Source organism: Humulus lupulus, chromosome 5 (assembly GCF_963169125.1).
Source record: "Humulus lupulus chromosome 5, drHumLupu1.1, whole genome shotgun sequence".
NCBI classification, from domain to species: Eukaryota; Viridiplantae; Streptophyta; class Magnoliopsida; order Rosales; family Cannabaceae; genus Humulus; species Humulus lupulus.
In genome coordinates this window covers 166,897,645-166,918,540 of record NC_084797.1, presented here as the reverse complement: position 1 = coordinate 166,918,540, position 20,896 = coordinate 166,897,645, and the positions used below count along the sequence as shown (strand labels likewise).

The 20,896-nt window shown below is 36.4% G+C and overlaps 2 protein-coding genes across 4 annotated transcripts; both read left to right on the top strand.

Annotated features, from left to right (window-relative positions):
- The first annotated feature begins 5,303 nt into the window (after positions 1-5,303).
- LOC133777833 (eukaryotic translation initiation factor 3 subunit C) lies at positions 5,304-10,248 on the top strand. The gene is made up of 4 exons (XM_062217584.1): positions 5,304-5,462; positions 5,678-5,744; positions 5,860-7,659; positions 9,015-10,248. The coding sequence occupies exons 2-4, from the start codon at positions 5,721-5,723 to the stop codon at positions 9,960-9,962; spliced, it is 2,772 nt and encodes a 923-aa protein (XP_062073568.1). The 5' UTR covers positions 5,304-5,462; positions 5,678-5,720; the 3' UTR covers positions 9,963-10,248.
- Positions 10,249-14,050: 3,802 nt separating this feature from the next.
- Positions 14,051-19,125, top strand: LOC133777832 (alpha,alpha-trehalose-phosphate synthase [UDP-forming] 5). Of its 3 annotated transcripts, none has more exons than XM_062217581.1 (4): positions 14,051-14,396; positions 15,195-17,256; positions 17,728-18,001; positions 18,190-19,125. In XM_062217581.1, exons 2-4 carry the CDS (start codon positions 15,272-15,274, stop codon positions 18,514-18,516), a joined length of 2,586 nt encoding a protein of 861 aa, XP_062073565.1. In that variant the 5' UTR covers positions 14,051-14,396; positions 15,195-15,271; the 3' UTR covers positions 18,517-19,125. The 3 variants fall into 3 exon arrangements, with proteins under 3 accessions (XP_062073565.1, XP_062073567.1, XP_062073566.1); XM_062217583.1 differs by having other exon boundaries at positions 14,051-14,400; XM_062217582.1 differs by lacking the exon at positions 14,051-14,396 and adding an exon at positions 14,464-14,758.
- Positions 19,126-20,896: the final 1,771 nt, after the last annotated feature.

Genomic DNA, 20,896 nt, shown 5'->3' with positions numbered 1-20,896 from the left:
CCATTTTTCTTAACCCGAAACCCGCAAAACCCGAACCCGATGAATCCGAAACCCGAAAATTCGACCCGTGTGCACCCCTAACATAATGTATTATGATAAGTTGATTATAGAACCGACTTATGATGTAAAATTTTAAAATGTTGATAATTTATTTTAAAATTATAAATCTCCAATTTATTTTATATAATTTATATTGTAATATATGTATGTAATTTATTTAATTTAATTTTTAAAATTTTAAAATATATAATATAAATTTCTTTTAACAAAATTATAAAGTAATATTAATTACTTTAAATTTATTACAACTAATTATACATATATAAATTATCTATATTAATGAGTTAAATAAACTAATTAAGAACGAATTTATAAATTTATGATGTTTGCATGATAAGTATGTTCTAAAACTGACATATAATGCCGTGTGATAAGTCAGTTCTAGAATCGACCTATAATGCAGCATGATAAGTTTGTTCTAGAACCGACCTATAATGCAGCATGATAAGTCTATTCCAGAACTGACCTATGATGTAAAAATTTAAAAATATATAATTTTAAAATGTTGATAATTTATTTTACAATTATAAATCTCCAATTTATTTAATATAATTTATATTGTAATATATATAAATATGTAATTTATTTAATTTAATTTTAAAATTTTAAAATATATATTATAAATTTCTTTTAACAAAATTATAAAGCCATATTAATCACTTTAAATTTATTACAACTAATTATACACAAATAAATTATCTATATTAATGAGTTAAATCAACTAATAAGAACAAATTTATAAATTTATGATGTTTGCATGATAAGTCAGTTCTAGAACCGACCTATGATGTTAAAATTTAAAAATATATAATTTTAAATTTTTTGATATTTTATTTTAAAATTATAAATCTCCAACTTATTTAATTTAATTTATTCTAATATTTATAATTATGTAATTTATTTAAAATTAAAAAAATATAATTTAAATTTCTTTTGACAAAATTATAATGTAATATCAATCACTATAATTTTATTACAACTAATCATACACAAATAAATTATATATAAAAAAATTTCTTTACATTTACCTCATACACTACTAACTTATATATATATATAGTTTAAATAAATTAATACATTTTAAAATTCAAATAATGTAAAATAAGTAATAATGTGACGTGACAAGTCGGTTCACACAACACTAACCTACCATGTCAGCATGGTACGACATGGTAGGTTAATCCACACAAAACCGACCTACCATGGCAGCATGGTAAGTCAGTTGTGTAGAAACCGACCTACTATGTCTTCTACAAGCATGGGAAATTAGTTCCCGCTCAACCGACCTACCATGCTTACCTTTGACATACATGATAGGTCGGTTCTATGTAAACCGACTTATGAACATGTGTTAAGTCAGTTTAAATGGAACCGACCTCTCTTGACTGATGGCTGATGTCCAGATTATAGTAGTGGATATTCCGATGAGAGTTGGATATCAATTGTAGGAGATAATCTTTCCATAAGTGGTTGGGTGTTTATGCTCGGAGAAGGAGTAATTTCTTGAGGTTCTAAGAAAGAAACATGTATTTCACACTCAACCATGAATGTTGAATTTATAGCTCTAGCGGCAACCAGCAAAGAGGCTGAGTGGCTTAGGGATCTTATGTTGGAGATCCCAATTTCTGTGGATGACATATCGACGATCTCGATACTATGTGATAGTCAAGCCACATTGGCTAGAGCATATAATGGCATATATAATGGGAAGTCTAGACATATAAGTCTAAGACATGGGTATGTGAGACAATTGATTCGTGGAGGAATCATATCGATCTCATATGTTAAGACAAGTGAGAACTTAGCGGATCCATTTACAAAACCTCTTGCGAAGAGGTTAGTAAGTTTTAATTCAAAAGGGACGGGACTAAAACTCCTAGAATAATATATTCACCAATGATGGTAACCCAACTCCAAACCTGTGAACATCAATGACAAGAATTCAATGGGTAAGAACCATTTATTGGGTGAATTGTTTAAACACTAACAAAATCATGAGTTCTATCCAAAGATGGTTAGTGTTGGTTGCTACTGAGTGAGGGTTAAGCCTAAGACTTTTAATGAAGTTCAGTTGTGTGCAACAAGCATCTCTAAATGTAGCAAAAATGCTAATAAGAACTTCACCTATGAAAACTTAGAGGTGGTGCCGCCTCTCATGGGAGTTAGAGTTTCTCCCCGAAAAGTTTATGAAATGGATGAGCACATGGGCATATGAGTGCTAAGCGAAAAAAGTGGGGAAATGAATGGTCAAGTGGAGGTGTGTGTGGTGTTACCGGTTTTATCATTAAGGAGTACTTAGTTCAATCTTTAAGACACCAATGACTTCGATAAGGCTTTGTAATACTTTCACTAAGATAAAGTTCAAATCGAAAGATACTTTATTTTATGCACCAAAATTGTTAAGCTAAGAAGAGAGGATTATATTTAACCAAGTGGGGGATTGTTGAGATTGATTAAATATAATGGTTAAGTTGTTTACACGTTGAGGTGCAAAACACTTAACAGTTTTGACTTAAAGAGAAGTGAAAACATGAGATTGTGTAGAAGGCATCTAAAGGTAACTTTATGGGTCTAAAGTGATACAATGAGGTATCCAAACATTCCCAAAAGTTTGGTAGCATTTGGAGCAATTTTAGGACCATTGGAGTGGTCCAAAGTCAGAGAGGGTGGCGATACGTCGCCCCCAAGTGGCGCAGCATCGCCTAAATGCGAAGGGCTTCAAAAGCCCTAGCAGGCGATGCATCACCTGCTAGTAAGCGACGTATCGCCTGTCAGACGATACATCGCCTACATGCAAGCGATGCATCACCTGGCGGTCTTTTAGGGTCGTACAGTTTACGAAAAATGCTCCAAATGCTGTGTTTTAAATGCTCTAATCATATTGGATAGACTTATGATGATGCCTACACTATATATATGGGTTATTCGAGTTGAAAAATCTTGATCATACTTTCCAACTCTCTCTCTAAAACTCATTCTCTCTCTAGCTCCCTAAGACCAAAGTTTTCTCCAAGAAACTCATCAAGCTTGCTTGACTTGCATGAGTTTCAAGGCTTGTTCAATCTCGAATCTCATTCTACTTAGTTGAAGCTTCAAGTAATTGAGAATGCTTGGAATAGAGATTTTGGACAACAATATTCATATTGTGTATTAGCCTTAGAAGTTCCCCAAGTTGAAGATTCAAGTTGCTCAATACAAATGTTGTATCTCTCTAATCCTAATTTTGTATTTTGTGATTCTATTTTGTTATTCATTGCTAGTATTGATAATTAAATGTATCTAAGTTCATCTTATCATCATTTAATCATTTAGTTCATTATATTCAAGATTAACATTCATATTATGAACATGTTTATTTTATTATCAAGAATTGCCTTCATACTTTAAATTTGAATATTGATCAACATCCAGGATTTGGAATATTGCATTATTATCATAATTCATTGTTGATTTGCAAAGAGTGAAGCCATATATTCCCAACACCTGCTAGTCTCCTCACTGACCCTTGTGTCAGAAACCGGAACCGGCGAAGTGGCTCCGATGGAACCAGGCCCATCAGTGGTCCTAATAGGGACTCCCGATGCCATTTCTTAGTCGGATTAGACGATATTCTGGATGGAGAAGCAGCTGGGGCATTCACCTCATCCGTTATAGTTCTTTCAATGTTTGTATTACCCTTCACTACCGCCCATTCCAAGAACCACTTTGGTCGAGAAGAATGGAACGACAACTTCTCCCACGATTAAGCTTTCAACCATTTGTCGTACATCGGAAAGCATTGCCCCTCGTAGTTCTTTATGAGTGTGGGCTGGCGGAAGCAGCTCTTCATATCATGGCCCATGGTTATGCATTTGAAACATATTTTTGGTAGCCGCACATATTTGTATTGCAACCACAGTGGAGTCATATTCTCTCTTTTGATCGGAAAACCAACTACCAAAGGCTCAAAATTTCAATAACTGCTCTAAATCGAAACGTTCCAGAGCCATAAGCTAAGGCCCTATACGAAATAGAATATGTACGACCCGCTCTACCTGCCACCATGTTTAGGTTTGTTGGTTTCCAAAACCCAATCAGAATACCATGCACATAGACCTAGATTGGAGTCGTCTTGAACTTGACCTCGGAGTACCCCATATTGATCGGCCATGGTTCCAGTGCTAGCAATGCCCCGCTGACTGACCAGGGCCTTCCATCCAACACCCTTTGAGCTTTCTCTGCGTTTCTAAACTTGAACATGAAGAGACCATTTTGCAGTTCATTGATTGACCACCCTTGAAAATCAGCCCGAGCCATCTTTAACGAAGCTTTAAGAATGTTAAATGAGACTCTTTTCTTTGAGAACAGTTTTCCCAATAGGAGATTCCTATGGACATATGTGTCATCCGAAGGAACCAACTCCATTTCCATCTCCTCCATAGAGATTTGCAACGTATCTTCAAACCACTTTGAGAGTTCTGGAGCATCCACTATTTGGCAACTAACGCCTGCCATGCTCAACAAAACACAATCCATTGTTGAAACACAAAAACCTGCTCTTGAAACTAGCATAAATTACCTGGCTTTCCCAGAGGGCTCATGAAGAGTATGATATATAACAATATATTCTCTTTAGAACGAAAAGTCGTTGCTTTTTCTTATGCTCAATCATACATAATTGCTCCCTCTAATTTCCATGAGTATTTACCCTTTATAGAGTGATTTTATGTAATGTAGCATTTCCCCAATTATTAGTTTAACAAATGTGTAACCAATTTCATTAATTAATTTTGTAAATACTTATTACAAAGATATATTTTTAGTTACAAAATTAGTTTGTAAATGTTGGTTACAAAAATGTATTTTAAGTTATAGATTTAGTTCTATAAATAATGTTAATTACATTTTTTTTTAGTATAAAATTACTTCTGTAAATATTAGCTACAAAAATGTCTTGTGTAACTACTTTTGTAAATATAATTTGCATAAAAGATGGATGAAAAATAAAAATCGACTTATTTTACTACTCAATAAATAAAATCAGTATTTATGTAAATATTTTTATCTGAGACATATTCGTCAATTTTTTTCTCTAAAAATCAGATATTTTTGTAAATTTCATTTTTACTTGTTTTTTTTTTTTTTTTGGAAATGGTTTTTACTTTTTTCTCCTTGAGAAATTTAATCTCATTACCATAAAAATTATAACATATTCCCAATAGATAACGAATAAAATCCTTCCAGTTAAAAAAAGAACAAAGAAAAAAGAAAAGGGCATAAAACCAAAAAAACCTAGCTAAACCGCGAAACCCTCTGCTGTTTGGGCTCGTATCACACATATCTTCACGAGTGTCACTCTAGGCTCTCGCCGCCGCCGCCTACTATTGCTCTCTCCAGATCTAAAATTTCTGGTCTCTTCTCCGGTAAGGCCTTTCCACTTCGATTTTTTTGTGCTATTATATTGTCTATTTCACTACAACTTTCTCTTTCTTTCTTTCTTGCCAACCAGACAGGGTATTGCCCGTTTCTTTTTTCTTGCTTATGTTCGTTCAGATTTTAGAACCAAGTTTTTCTTTTATTCATCTAAGGTATATTAGATTGATACTATTTAACACTTGTTTTCCCCCTTTCAATGCAGATTTTCGCACTTTGATTTGGAATATTTTTTCTTCTGCGAAAATATGGCTTCGCGATTCTGGACCCAGGTATTATTTTAATTTAAACCCCAATTTCGTGTTAGATTGAAAAGAAAGAAAACTAAGAAAATCTTTGTGAGTATATTCAATTTGGTTGAGGAGTTTTTATTTTGTCTAATTTCAGCCTGGAAGTGACTCTGAGGAAGAAGAGAGTGATATTGATGAGGAAATAGAGATTGGAGGTGGTGAACCAACCTCAGAGCCTACTGTTAATAGGTACCTCAGGGAAAATGCCAGTGACAGTGACGATTCCGATGGCCAAAAGAGGGTCGTTAGATCGGCCAAAGACAAGCGTTTTGAGGAGATGTCTTCCACTGTCGATCAGATGAAAAATGCAATGAAGATTAATGATTGGGTCAGCTTGCAGGAGAGCTTCGACAAGATGAATAAGCAGCTTGAGAAAGTGATGCGTGTTACCGAGGCTGTGAAGGTCCCTACTCTTTATATCAAGGCTCTTGTGATGCTGGAGGACTTTTTGGCTCAGGCTTTGGCTAATAAGGAGGCTAAGAAGAAGATGAGCAGTAGCAATGCCAAGGCATTGAACTCCATGAAACAAAAATTGAAGAAGAACAATAAGCAGTATGAAGATGCAATCAATAAGTATAGAGAGAATCCCGAGGTTGAGGAGGATAGGGATGTTGGTGACGAGTCAGAAGAGGAGGAAGAAACAGATTCTGAGATTGAGGAGGATATTACCAAGATTGTTCAGTCAGCTAGTGAAGATGATGGTGATGGGGAAGATGATGGAGACCACCAAGCTGAAGCTGGGTGGGAAACGAAGCTCAGTAAGAGAGAAAGGCTCATGGGTAAGCAACTCATGAAGGATCCTAGTGAAATCACATGGGATATAGTAAACAAGAAATTTAAGGAGGTTGTGGCTGCCCGGGGCAGAAAGGGAACCGGAAGGTTCGAACAGGTAGAGCAGCTTACCTTCTTGACGAAGGTTGCTAAGACCCCTGCACAAAAGCTCGAAATTCTCTTTAGTGTTGTTTCTGCTCAATTCGATGTCAACCCAGGGCTCAATGGACATATGCCTATAACTGTGTGGAAGAAGTGTGTGCAGAACATGCTAATCATACTTGACATTCTTGTGGAGAATTCAAACATAGTGGTGGATGACACGATTGAGCCTGATGAGAATGAATCCCAGAAGGGAGCGGACTACGATGGAACAATCCGGGTTTGGGGTAATCTCGTGGCCTTTTTAGAAAGGGTTGATAATGAGTTCTTTAAGAGCTTGCAACTCATTGATCCTCATACTCGAGAGTATGTTGAAAGATTAAGGGATGAGCCAATATTTATGGTTCTTGCTCAAAATGTTCAAGATTATTTAGAACGAGCTGGAGATTTTAAAGCTTCTGCAAAGGTAGCTTTAAAGCGGGTTGAACACATCTATTATAAGCCACAAGAGGTTTATGATGCCATGAGGAATTTAGCTGAGCTTACTGGAGTGAGCGATAATGGTGAAGAGTCACTTGAGGGAACGAAGGAGGTTGAAGAAAGTAAGGGTCCATCTGCATTTATTGCTACCCCTGAGATTGTTCCTCGAAAGCCCACCTTTCCTGAGAATAGCAGGATCTTTCTGGATCTATTGGTATCGCTTATATATAAGCATGGAGATGAGCGTACTAAAGCTCGTGCCATGCTTTGTGATATTTACCACCATGCCCTCCTGGATGAGTTTTCAACTTCCCGTGATTTGCTGTTGATGAGTCACTTGCAGGATAGTGTTCAGCACATGGACATCTCTACACAGATATTGTTTAACAGAGCTATGGCACAACTCGGTCTGTGTGCATTTCGGGTTGGACTAATTACTGAAGGACATAGCTGTCTTGCCGAGCTATATTCTGGTGGAAGGGTAAAGGAATTGCTTGCTCAAGGTGTCTCACAAAGTAGGTATCATGAGAAGACTCCAGAACAGGTACTTTCTTCTAAAGATACTTTTTAGTGGGAAATTATTTTGTAGATCCTTGTCATTTTTTACTCTTTTAGTAATGTTGAAAAGATCTCTAAATTTTCACCTTTAATTTTGCAGAAATAGCTTATTTTATTGCTTATATGGTGGTGGTTTTTTCTAGTTTATATGTTGAATTTTTTTTTCCGTGTATTACTTTCTTCTCGATTTAAAAAAAAAGTTCAATCAAATATGAAGTTGTATGGGCTGGTTATTAATTATTCGTAGTTGAAAAATGAGTATCAGTGTCAATGCTATGTTTTTAGGATGTAGGACAGTCAGGTGGGATTAGAAGAATTATATCTTAAACAGTTCTGGAGTTATGAGTTGGAAAGTTTATAAATGCACTAATTAGTTCTTAGAAATTGATGTTTGAACCATCAAATGTTTTTAAATGGGATTATGACTCTAATATTTGATTCTGTATTTTGTTAAACTAATATAATATATCATTTAATCTAATAGTGAAGGCCTCAGGTGGTTCGTATTATCATAAGATTTGGTAAAAACTTGAGGGTACTTTTTCTTTTTGTATTGTCATATGCTTATTGGACACGATTGGGTCACTTTTAGGCATCCTATGCTGTCAGTTTGTTAATCATTGGTGTAGTAGGGTCATGCTCTATCCTACATGGCTGTGTTATTGCACTGAAGGTTCCCTGGTGAATTTAGTAGTCAGTATAGCATCATCAATCTATAATTGATACATTATCAATGTATTTGATTGTTGCACAAAGACGTACAAGAATGCAAAGGAGTCGTATTATCTCCTTTATTTTAGTGATTTACGGCCTTGGTTGGCATTGCTTATAAAAACACTTTTTGGTCTTATAAAAATCAAAAGCTCTTTTAATGCTTTGTTTGGATTTACTTATATTTTAAGTTTTTGACTTTACTAAGCCCATTTACAAGAAGCCACATAATGTAGCTTTTCGAGGAAGAGCTTTTGGAAAGCTGAAAGCCCAAAGTGGGAAGCTTGGCCAACCAAGCCCTATGTATTAATTTTTTTATTGAAAGAACTAAAAATCATATTGGTAAAATGAGTGTTGCTAGACCCTAAACACTAATACAAGTAGACCCTACAATTGATGTGGGTCCTACACCTGAATTAGTATGTAGGGCCCTACGCCTGAATTAGTATGTAGAGCTAGACGGGGCCGCTAATTATAGCATTTTAATGGGGCCGCTAATCTCTGAAGTAGTCCCCCCCCCTCCTCTCCTCTCTCTCAGTTTGGTACATCTGGATTACAAAACAATACTGTGTTTCACGTTCCTACCTATATTTTTTTCTATCTTACACAATGAATTTACATTTTCTCCAGGAAAGGCAGGAAAGGAGACGACAGATGCCATACCATATGCATATAAATCTTGAACTGCTGGAAGCAGTCCATCTGATATGTGCCATGCTGCTGGAAGTGCCTAACATGGCAGCCAACATGCACGATGCAAAACGGAAGGTCATAAGTAAAAATTTCCGGCGGTTGCTTGAGGTTAGTGAGAAGCAAACCTTCACCGGCCCCCCTGAAAATGTCAGAGACCATGTAATGGCTGCAACTAGGGCCCTCCTCAAAGGAGACTTTCAGAAGGCTTTTGATGTTATCAACTCCCTTGATGTTTGGAAGCTCCTAAGGAATCGTGAAAGCATTCTTGAGATGGTCAAGGCTAAGATCAAGGAAGAGGCACTGAGGACCTACCTCTTTACCTATGCCTCATCCTATCAATCTCTGAGTTTGGACCAGCTCACCAAGTTGTTTGATCTCTCGGAAGCTCAGATACACAGCATCGTTAGCAAGATGATGATCAATGAGGAACTCTATGCAAGTTGGGACCAGCCAACTAATTGCATTGTGTTCCAAGATGTTGAGCACACTAGGTTGCAGGCTTTAGCATTCCAGTTAACCGAAAAGTTATCAATCCTTGCAGAGAATAATGAGAGGGCAATAGAGGCTCGGACTGGTGGCGGTGGATTGGATCTGCCTATGAGACGTAGAGATGGCCAAGACTATGCTGCCGCTGCCGGGGGTGGCGGTGGTAGATGGCAAGAGAACTTTTCTTACAATCAAGGAAAGCAAGGTGGCGGCACTGGACGAACAGGATATGGCGGCGGAGGTAGAGCAATGCCATTTGGCCAGACTCCAAGGGACCGTCGAGGAACTGGTCGGGGGTCAAGGTATCAAGACTCAGGGAGAACTGGTTCAGGTTCAAGGGGATCCCAGATGGATTCTTCCACACGCATGGTCAGTCTTAACAGGGGGTTTCGAGCTTAAAGGAAGGAACATATGAGAGTAGTAGAGGCCAATGGGAGAGGAAACAAACTTGAAGATGCAGCATCACCATAAAATTTGTTGTTCTTTCAGTTATGAAAAAAATTATAGTTAAATTTAGAGCGAAATGGCTACTGATATTTATGTTTTGAGTTTAGTTTTCTGAAGATTTTGACTTCCTCAAGTTCTGGAATTTTGAGCAAAAGGTGATTTTGTATCTTGGCTTTATTTTTATTTTACTTTTGTTGGAAGATTTGACAAAATATTTGATGTGCTGATTATTTGTTCAGTTCCTAGGCTTTATTTTTTGCTGGGAAACTAATTGGGCCTGCTATGGCCGACGAAATAACCTAGTAAAATAATTAAATAAATTTGTATTTTTAACGGTGTGGTACTAAAGCATGCTGCATTACGCGATTTGATGAAGCGTGTTCCATACAACCAATAACCATTGCTAATCGCTTCGCGTGAGGGCTGACTTGACTCCCTTTCGGCTTTGGGCCATAACTTATTTTGCTGCTCAACTGCAGATTCATTAACTAAATGATAATTTATGAGTGATACTGACTCTGAATCAAATTTTAAGGAAGTAGTTATTTATTGGGAAAGTACTATTTTGTTCAATGGGTTTTGCAAAGTTACTGATCAGAGTTGTCTTTTATTGGATGATAATTTATATTATGCTTTTTCTAAAATGAAATAAGAGAATCTTGGATGAGATTTTGGTTAATTTTTTTTTAAATAAGACCAAAATATTCTCATATTTTATTAATTAATAAATTATTTAAATAAATAACAATATATAATTTTTTTTAAATAGTAAATAATAAAAAATATTTTAATTAATTTAAAATATTAAAAAAAAACTAAAACCTATTTATCTAAAAATCTAAAAAAAAAATCAAACAACATTAAAATTAAAAGAAAAAAACGTAAACAAAATAAAAAAAAAACCTAAATACCCTAAATCCATCGTCACCCTCTTCATCGGACTGGTTCTCCTCCTTCTAGTAGATGGCCAGACTGATTCATTTTGTAGATTTTATAGAAGAGAGACACATATCTGGAGCTTGGGGCACGGGGGAGGTGCAATGACGTGAGGCACACATATCCTCCTCCTCCTCTTTCTTGTTGCAGGTGGTCAAGCAGAGGAAAGGCGCGTGTCTGGAGCTTGGGGGTGCAAGGGATGCGCAGGCGACAACGGATTTGATGGATGGGGTGGATCTGTTGCAACATGCGACAATGGGTGTGGGTCTTAATTGGGTTGTGGGTGTTGTTTCAGATCTAGTTTTGTGGATTTGAGGACGAATGTTCTGGACTTCAAGGACGAGGACACGCGGGTCTGGGCTTCAAGAACGAGGACGACAGTCTGAGCTTAAAGGATAGGGACGGTGGGACTGATTCTTCTTGACAATGGGGCTTGTGAGGACTACCGGAGTTTTGGAGTAAATCTCCCTTTCTAATTCTGATTTTTTTTCATGAAATTATTGAATAAAGTTTATTGTTTTGGAGTTTATCTGTTAACCTCATTATGAACATTTGAAGATGGTATATATTATGAAATCTAGGTTTTTTGTATTGAAATTTTTGTTTTTCTTATTTGATTTTGTGGTTAGAAGTAAAAAGAAAAGCTTTGAATAAATCTAGGTTGGATCTGTAATGGCTTCTGGTTTGGCTTGAAAATTGGTGTTTGGATTTGTAATAGTTTCTTAATTTCAATTTTTTGATAGAAGTTGAAGTGATACTTGAATCTGGGTTTAGTATATGAACTCAAGAACATGTTTTGATTAATTTTGGGTTTTAAATTTGGGTGAATATATTTTGATTATTTGGTTTAAGTTTTGTTTTGTATTTTCTTTAATTGGATTTTGATTAATTTGAATACTGTTATAATTTATGTTTAATTAATTAAAATATGATTTTTAAAATTTTATATATGTTTTTTTATTAATTTTTAATTTAATAATATTTTATTTGAGATTATTAAATTCATTAATTTATAAACACAAGGGGCATTCATATTTAAAAAAAGTTTGACTAAAATCTGGTCCAGGGTACTCTTTTGTTCAATTTTGTAAAATGCAGGGTCCAAATTGTCATTTAACAAAACACAGGATCAGATCGGTAACTTTTGCAAAACATAATGACTAAAATGGTATTTACCCTTATTTAAAATTAATAATACTAATTAAACAAGAAATTTAAACTAACTTCGTTCCATTATCATTTCACTTGAGATTGCATAAACAAAATCATTTTTAAGATATATATTTACATTGCCGGGTTAAAAAAAAGAAGAAGGCCAAATGAAAGCTTGTGGGAAATCAACCATAAATGATGTCTTTAGTTTTACTTTTGCGAGCATGCTTTCAAACAGTACAACCAATTTTTTCATTTTATTGTTTTGAATTTGATTGCATGCTTTTTTAATTTTCTAGAGATTATTTTTATCTAAAAAAGAAAATGTATTACTCTATCTTTTAATTATATAATTGTATCATATAAAGATTATGGAACCTTACTATTGTTATTAGCTATAAAAGTTCTTTTATCTAATGAATTTCTTTGTTTGTGAGCATTTTACATCATTAAATTATAGTTTAACTATATCATAAAAAGGGTTTAATTTAAAAAAAATAAAATAAAAATAAAAGACCTACTTTAATTTAGGTCTCTGAACGATACAATCATTAGGCAACTATGGTTTGAGATTTTTGACATCTAAACAAAACAAACCACTATAATACCATCCAATAATAACTAAATCCAACTGTATTCCACTGTTCAAATCAAATAAATACAAAATTTAAATAAATAAATTATTGACAAAGGCCAATTATGGTCAAATTCAAAAGCAAGCAAAAAGAAAATATCAAAATGTCAATCTTTGTTGTTATCAGTTTATTCCATTTGTGGGAAGAGAATGCAATCATATAAATAAATTATTCTCCTCTTTATAGTTTTAAAACATGAGCGGTATTGATCTATTGGATAATAAAGGAAATTGCACACTAACAGTTTGCATAATTAATTATGATTAAGTTTGACTCGTTCAAGAGATGCCATATGCAAAGTATTTATTTTAAAGCATTATTATCAAAGGAAACATTGAATTGTTTTCCATCAATAAACTAATTAATCCAAAAGCTTAAACAAATGGACAAGAGAATAACTACTTTTGATAATAGTCAAGAATCGGAGAAGAGAATAAAAGAAACAAAGGGCAATACTTGCAATAAATACTTTATATAACACGATAAAATCAAGCCTCATTTCGATAAAAGGCAAAATAATATCATTTTTTTTTTGTATAAATGAAGAAAAAAGAAAAAGATCTAACAGTTTTGGAAAAAGCATGTTGCTTTCTTTGTATATGTTCATTTGAATATATTTAAGGTGAGATATTGACTAATAAGAGATCAAAAAAAAAAAAAAAAGGTAGCGGTTAAAAGTTAAGTTATGAGATATTGCTTGCATTCTGCATAGTATTCTATTTCTATGCCACTCTAAGTTGAAAACCAATGATATCTCTCAATGTTCAAATTAATAGATAAAAAAAGGTTTAATAACATGCTTTTCAACGGTTTTTTTCTTTTTTCTTTTACATTCTAGTAATCTAGTCATCTAGTAGTGAGTAAAAATATATAGGTTCTCAATTCTCATACACTATATTATTATAAAAATTTACACCTACACACATCATGACTCATGAGATCATGCATATTAGTGATTAATTTTTAACTAAGTAAAAATATGATTACAAATGATGATATAAAATTTGAGTGTAGTCATGATTAGTTTTTATGCTTTCTTGAGTGTAAACGAAAAAAAATAGAAAGAAAACTACTTGACAACTTACTTACTTAAAAGACGATAGATCTGATATCTTTAATGATTAGTGCGTATAATACACGCGCTAAAGTGTTTGGGTGAGCTTGGCTCGCTCACCTCTCTAGATTCCAAACATGGAGTTAGGTGGTCAGTTTCAATTATAATATAAAAATCCACGTTAAGGGAACCACTTAAGTTTAACCATAGTTTAATCTGGTTGGAGATGGAGATTGTTTTCATCACCAAAAATAAACACACAGTTCGACTTGTACTGTTATTTCTGTTCCACATGTCATCAGTCATCATTCATTCACTCACTCAATGTAGTGAGAGAAGGTGAGGAGAGAGAATCCAATTCCTTTTTCTCGTGAGAGAGAGACATATCCCAGTTGTTTTCTGATGTAATTAAATATACAAATTACAAAAATCAGAATGAAAAGTTTGTACAAATTGAAAAATTAAAGTTATATTGAGTGCCATGAGAAAAGGGTGTGCTCTAATTGTATTGTTCGCTAAAAGAAAATGAGTTTTTTTAGTGGAAAAGAAAGAATCTTTGGCAGCCCCCATTCTCTCTCTCTCTCCACTGCTGTGTCTCTAACTTCAAGGGTAAGTAAGTTTCAAGTTTCAATCTCCTCTTCTGCAAAAACTCTATAAAGCTTTATTCTTTCTCCATGGTTATTATAACCATTCTCTCTCTCATGCACTATATTTGTACGCTATACCTTGTTCTGAATATCTGATCAGTTTCCCACTTTGAAACTCAGTGCCCTTTTTCCACTTGATAAGTTTGACTCTTTTTATTTTTATTTTTCTGTGCTTCTTAGTCTGTATGGCCTATATTCTTATTAATGGAATATGAGTTGTGCTTAAAGATGCATTTGGAATGTCTAAAATGCTTTGATCCATTAAGCAGACCCCTCTTAGCTTTTTTGGGTTTTCTCTTTTCTGGGTTGGTCTGAGTTTAGAAGGTAACTTATAAAGTCTGTGACTTTTGCAACTGTTATCTCCTTATATTTAGCTTTTGGGTAGTTCCATGTCTAAATCTTTACACTATATTTTCTGGGTTATTTATTAATGTTTTTTTTTTTGTTAAAAATAGAAGACATTTAGTATTCTTTCTTATGGATGAGCTAGAGGGTTTTTCAATCTCATCCTAATTTTTTAAATTTATTTATTTAATCATTTGTTGGCCATAAAGTTGGATTTGAAAGTGGATTTTCACAATGTTCTTGAGCATCTCTTTTATATTTTTATAATATATTTATACAAGCCTATATGCTCATTAGATGGAAAAGAGATTTTATTTGTTGTATGTTGAGATTTTTTTCCCCCGTTAAAGATTCCGACGATTCTTGGCTTATTATTGCTTCTGATTCTGTTTTCTTAATGGGTATTTCCTTGTAGAACTCGACCTGAAGCGAACAAGAAGCAGTGTCCAATTATCCAGTCCCCAACTGACTTAAAAAAGTTTCGCTTTAAAAATGGTTTCGAGGTCTTACTCTAACTTACTAGATCTCGCTTCTGGTGACTCTCTAAGTTTTGGCCGAGAGAGAAAGAGGCTGCCAAGAGTGGCCACAGTTGCTGGAGTTTTGTCCGAATACGACGACGACAACAGCAACAGCGTCGGCTCCGATGCTCCCTCGTCGGTTGCCCAAGAGAGAATGATCATTGTGGGAAACCAGCTTCCACTTCGAGTTCACAAAAAGGAAAATGGCGAGTGGGACTTCAGCTGGGATGAGGACTCCCTTCTTTTGCAGCTTAAAGATGGCTTAGGAGAAGACTTTGAAGTGATCTATATTGGTTGCCTTAAAGAAGAAATTGATCCAAGAGATCAAGATGACGTAGCTCAAACTCTACTTGAAAATTTCAAGTGTGTCCCAGCTTTTATCCCACCTGAACTTTTCAGCAAATTCTATCATGGCTTCTGTAAACAACACTTGTGGCCTTTGTTTCACTACATGCTTCCTCTGTCGCCAGACTTGGGTGGCCGATTCGACAGGTCACTTTGGCAAGCTTACCTATCTGTGAACAAGATTTTTGCTGATAAAGTGATGGAAGTGATTAGCCCTGATGATGATTACGTTTGGGTTCATGATTACCATTTGATGGTTCTGCCAACCTTTTTGAGGAAGAGGTTTAATAGAGTGAAGCTTGGATTTTTCCTTCATAGTCCTTTTCCTTCGTCTGAGATTTACAGGACACTTCCTGTGAGAGAGGAGCTTTTAAGAGCGCTTTTGAACGCTGATCTTATTGGCTTTCATACTTTTGATTACGCTAGGCATTTTCTTTCTTGTTGTAGTAGAATGCTAGGCGTTTCTTATCAGTCTAAGAGAGGTTACATTGGGCTTGAGTATTATGGAAGAACTGTAAGCATTAAGATTCTTCCGGTTGGGATACATATTCACCAACTCGAACTCGTGTTGAATCTTCCTGAGACTGAGTTGAAGGTTGCCGAGTTGCAATCTCGTTTTATGGGCCAAACTGTATTGCTTGGAGTTGATGACATGGATATCTTCAAGGGTATCAGCTTAAAGCTTTTGGCTATGGAACAACTGCTTCTCCAGCATCCTGACAAAAGGGGTAGTGTTGTTTTAGTTCAAATTGCCAACCCTGCTAGAGGCCGGGGAAAAGATGTGCAGGAGGTCCAGTCCGAAACTTATGCGACTGTGACCAGGATCAACGAGACATTTGGAAGTCCAGGATATAAGCCAGTGGTTTTGATCGATTCCCCACTTCAGTTTTATGAGCGAATCGCATATTATGTGATTGCCGAGTGTTGTCTTGTTACGGCAGTGAGAGATGGAATGAACCTTATACCTTATGAGTACATAATATGCAGGCAGGGGAACACAAAGCTTGATAAAACCTTGGGACTTGACCAAACAAATCCTAAGAAGAGTATGCTGGTGGTGTCTGAATTTATTGGCTGCTCCCCATCACTTAGTGGGGCAATTCGAGTTAATCCATGGAATGTTGATGCTGTGGCTGAAGCAATGGAATCTGCCCTCATATACTCCGAGTCTGAGAAACAGATGAGGCATGAGAAGCATTATAAATATGTTCTTACACATGATGTTGCATATTGGGCAAAGAGCTTTTTGCAAGATCTTGAACGGACCTGTAGAGATCATGTGAGGAGAAGGTGTTGGGGTATTGGTTTTGGTTTGGGTTTCAGGGTGATTGCGTTGGATCCGAATTTCAGAAAGCTTGGTGTTGAGCATATTGTTTCGGCTTATAAGAGAACCAAGAACCGAGCAATCCTGTTGGATTACGATGGTGCTTTGATGATGTCGAGTTCAATTAGTGCAACTCCTCACACTGAGGCTGTTGGAATATTGGACAGTTTGTGCAGAGACCCCAAAAATATTGTTTTCCTTGTTAGTGGGAAAGACAGGAACACATTAGTTGAATGGTTTTCTTCCTGTGAAAAGCTGGGTATTGCAGCAGAACATGGTTATTTTCTGAGGTACACACCTTTACACTCTTAGCATGCCATCTGGATATGTTGACTCTTAACATGGTTATCTTCTTTGTAAAGTACAAACAAAAATTAGATAGAGCATAGATCTAGATCTCTCTCGTTTACTGGTGATGTTTTTTAGTGTTAACCGTAAGCTTAAGAATGAATTAAGTATCTGCTGGTAAGCCTGTAGCCAAAAGAATTTTCTTGGCTTGTTATTATTATTGTTGTGAAGATATATATTTTTATAATATGTATATTTTGAGCATGCTTTTGGAGTTTTGTTAAAGAACTCATTTTGTTGCAAGCGAGTTATGCATATCACATTGCTTCCAAAAGTTTTTCCTATTTTAGTTACAATCTTTATTCCAGCTGCTTCATTTATGTGAAAGGCTTAAATTAGCTTATATTATTTAAGTAAATGTGATGGAGTGTCTTTTTGATGCGACTAAAGGTTGGGGCTTGTTCATTCTGCAGGACAAATGATGATGAAGAGTGGGATACTTGTGTGTCTATTCCAGATTTTGATTGGAAGCATATTGCTGAACCAGTCATGCAGCTATATGCTGAAACAACTGATGGTTCTAGCATAGAGGCAAAGGAGAGTGCCCTCGTGTGGAATTACCAGCATGCGGATCCAGATTTTGGTTCATGCCAAGCTAAGGAGCTTCTTGATCACCTGGAAAGTGTTCTTGCCAATGAGCCAGTTTCTGTGAAAAGTGGTCCACACATTGTAGAAGTTAAACCTCAGGTTAGTGGGTTCATTCCTCTTTTTTGGTATCAGTTGATTTTCTGGTTCATAAAGTTTATAAAGAAGATCCGCCTCATGAGTCTTATGACTGACAATCTCAATAACTAGACAGATAGTTGTGCATTTCACTCATTATTCTCTTACAGTTCCTTCAAAATCACCTTCTTTTTTGTTTTCTAACTCATCAGGGTGTCAACAAGGGTCTCATAGCAGAGCGTCTCCTTTCAACTATGAAGCAGAAGTCGATGCTTCCAGACTTTGTACTCTGCATTGGGGATGATAGGTCCGACGAGGACATGTTTGAGGTGATAATGAGTGCGAAGGATTCTCTCTCCCCAGTCGCCGAAGTGTTTGCTTGCACTGTAGGCCAGAAACCAAGCAAGGCCAAATACTACTTGGAAGACACGACCGAGATTCTGAGAATGCTGCTGGGCCTTGCCACTGCCTCGGAGCAGGAGGCAGCTAGAAACGCCATCCAATCTTCATTTCACCGACTGGCTATTGGAGACAAGTAAATAGGCATCTCAGTTTCTCTTCTCTCACTTTGTTCTCCTTCAACTTCCCCGCTTCCTTTCAGAAACCACTTGCGGAGTACTAGTTTCTTAATCATTGGCACATATTGGATTGGCTGTTTCAATTTTCTGGATGCATTGTTGGATGTCTAAGATAAATTTGATACAAAGAAGTTGTATTGTTGATGTGGTGGCTTTTAGTGATTCTACTTTATAGTGAAGAAAAATGATCATTCTTCTTAGGCTGGCGCCAAAATCACACCTTCAGAGACGGATCCTCACAGCTTTACAAGAGGCTCATTTTGGGGGTTGTAAATGCCAGCCCACAACACAGTGGCAAATGCATTATGAAAAACAAGTACCAAAACATTTATAGACATTCAACTTGCAAGAACATAGATATGTTACAAGCTCTTATCATTGGCAATGATATGATTTCTTGATGAGGAAGAAAAGAAGTAGCCTAGAATGTTTTCTGTAGTCTTTGTCTATTTGAAATGTTTGGGGCATTGCTTTTTCTGGCTTTTTAGAGTGTAAAAATAAAAAATAAAAATGTAAAACCTCTGTATTTGTTATCTTCATGGTTGTTAGTTGTTGCCTCTTTCAATAGCAGTTTCCCTCTCCCAATGCTTACTTTATTAGATGACTCAAATAGTTCCTAATTCCTATCGGCATGGAGGAGGAGGAGGTACCTAGAAAACAGGAAACAATTCTCTATTTTTTTTAAAGTACACTGCAGTTTAAGATTGAGGCACATTATTTGGTGCAAATTTTTAGTATAAATTAAAAAGTGTCACTAGTATTTAATAATGCCCTAGGTGTCTGACCATAAACACCACGCCAGACAAGTAGTGGTCGTACGAACATGGTACTTGATGTGGTCCTTCCCAGCCAACCTTTGACACTCATACTAAATAAGTAGTGGATGCATATTCAGGTACTAAAGTAGAGGCGCTCCCACATATTCTGACCATGTACTGAAGCCAACACCACAACCTTTTGCTCCACAACCACATGTGATGCCACTTCCCCGACAATGTACTTTTGAACAATATGGTCACCTGGGACCACAATGTATTAGGGGTCATTAGAACCCACTATAAATGGAACCTCACTTCATCATTGAAGGGGGTTGGAAAAATACTTTAGCTTGGTATCAAGAGAAATACAAGTTCTTTTCCCCATTTCCTTCTACAATCATTTTCTAATTTTCTTATTAGATTTTTGAAGTTCTTCATTTATAAGCACTATACTTTGATTTTTCTAACTTAACATTGTTGACGAGTTCTCACCGTCAACAATAAATTAAAAGAAAGCTGCCTTGAGCAGCAAAATTGTCTTAACATTACGAATCGTAGTTCGTATGTTCCAGTTACAAAAATGAAAACAAAAATAAATTACTGAGCAGTAGGAGGATCTGGCTGAGATTGCTGGTCAACGGTGGTCCCCACATCATCTTCGAAAACCTCGGTGCCAGCCGCCAAGGAGATTTCAGGGGACTCCTGAGCTTTATGTTCCTCCGCTAGACGAGCAGCACACTTTGCCAGCTCAGCCTTCTTTACTTGCTTAGGGAGATAGTCAAAGTTTGCCTCTAGATTGTTCTTCCAGAACAAGTAGAAGCAATTGAAAGTCGCTCCTTTGAACTTCTCCAGATTACGAGCATTGGTTTCCTCGAGCAGTTTTGTTCGCTCCTCCAGCTCAGTGGTTTCCTTTCGGCTAATTACTAGGTCATCTTGAAGTTTGGATGCTTATTTGAAGTTAATCTCTAAAGCCTCCTTAAACTTCTCCTTGACCACATAAATTTTGACCACGGACTCTTGGCATCTCCTCAGCTCTTCGCTCAGGTCGGCAACCCTAGCCTCGACTGCCTTAAGCTCTTCGGCAACTCTTGCCTCGACCGCTTTCACCTCTTCGGCATGTTTGGCCCCGACCACCTTCATCTCCTCGACGTATCTGGCCTCGACCGCCTTGATTTCCTCAGCAAATCTGGCCTCAGTCTCCTCGGCTCGGCGCCAGCTGTGTCTTATGGTGAGAATACCCTGCGAACAGAAAAAGAAAAGTAAACTAGTCAGGAGATGTTAAAGAAGGTATTGATCGATTAAAAAGGAAAAAGAAGAAACACACTTACGCTGAGGACTTCAGATATTCCACAGCTGATGACCTGGTTGTTTGGTAGTGGAGGAAGATGCGAGAAGGCTTCCTGGCTGCGGCGATGCTTTGAAAGCCTTTGCAACTTCTCATATGTAGCGTTGAAGGCGCTACTCAACAGGTCGTTGTTCGAGGGTCTCCTCCCTGGTTCGGGGGGGGGGGGGGGAGGCTACTGTGAGGAGGAGGAGGAGGTGTCATATTCCTGGAAGGAGTAGGCACTGGGGGAGGCGCGTGA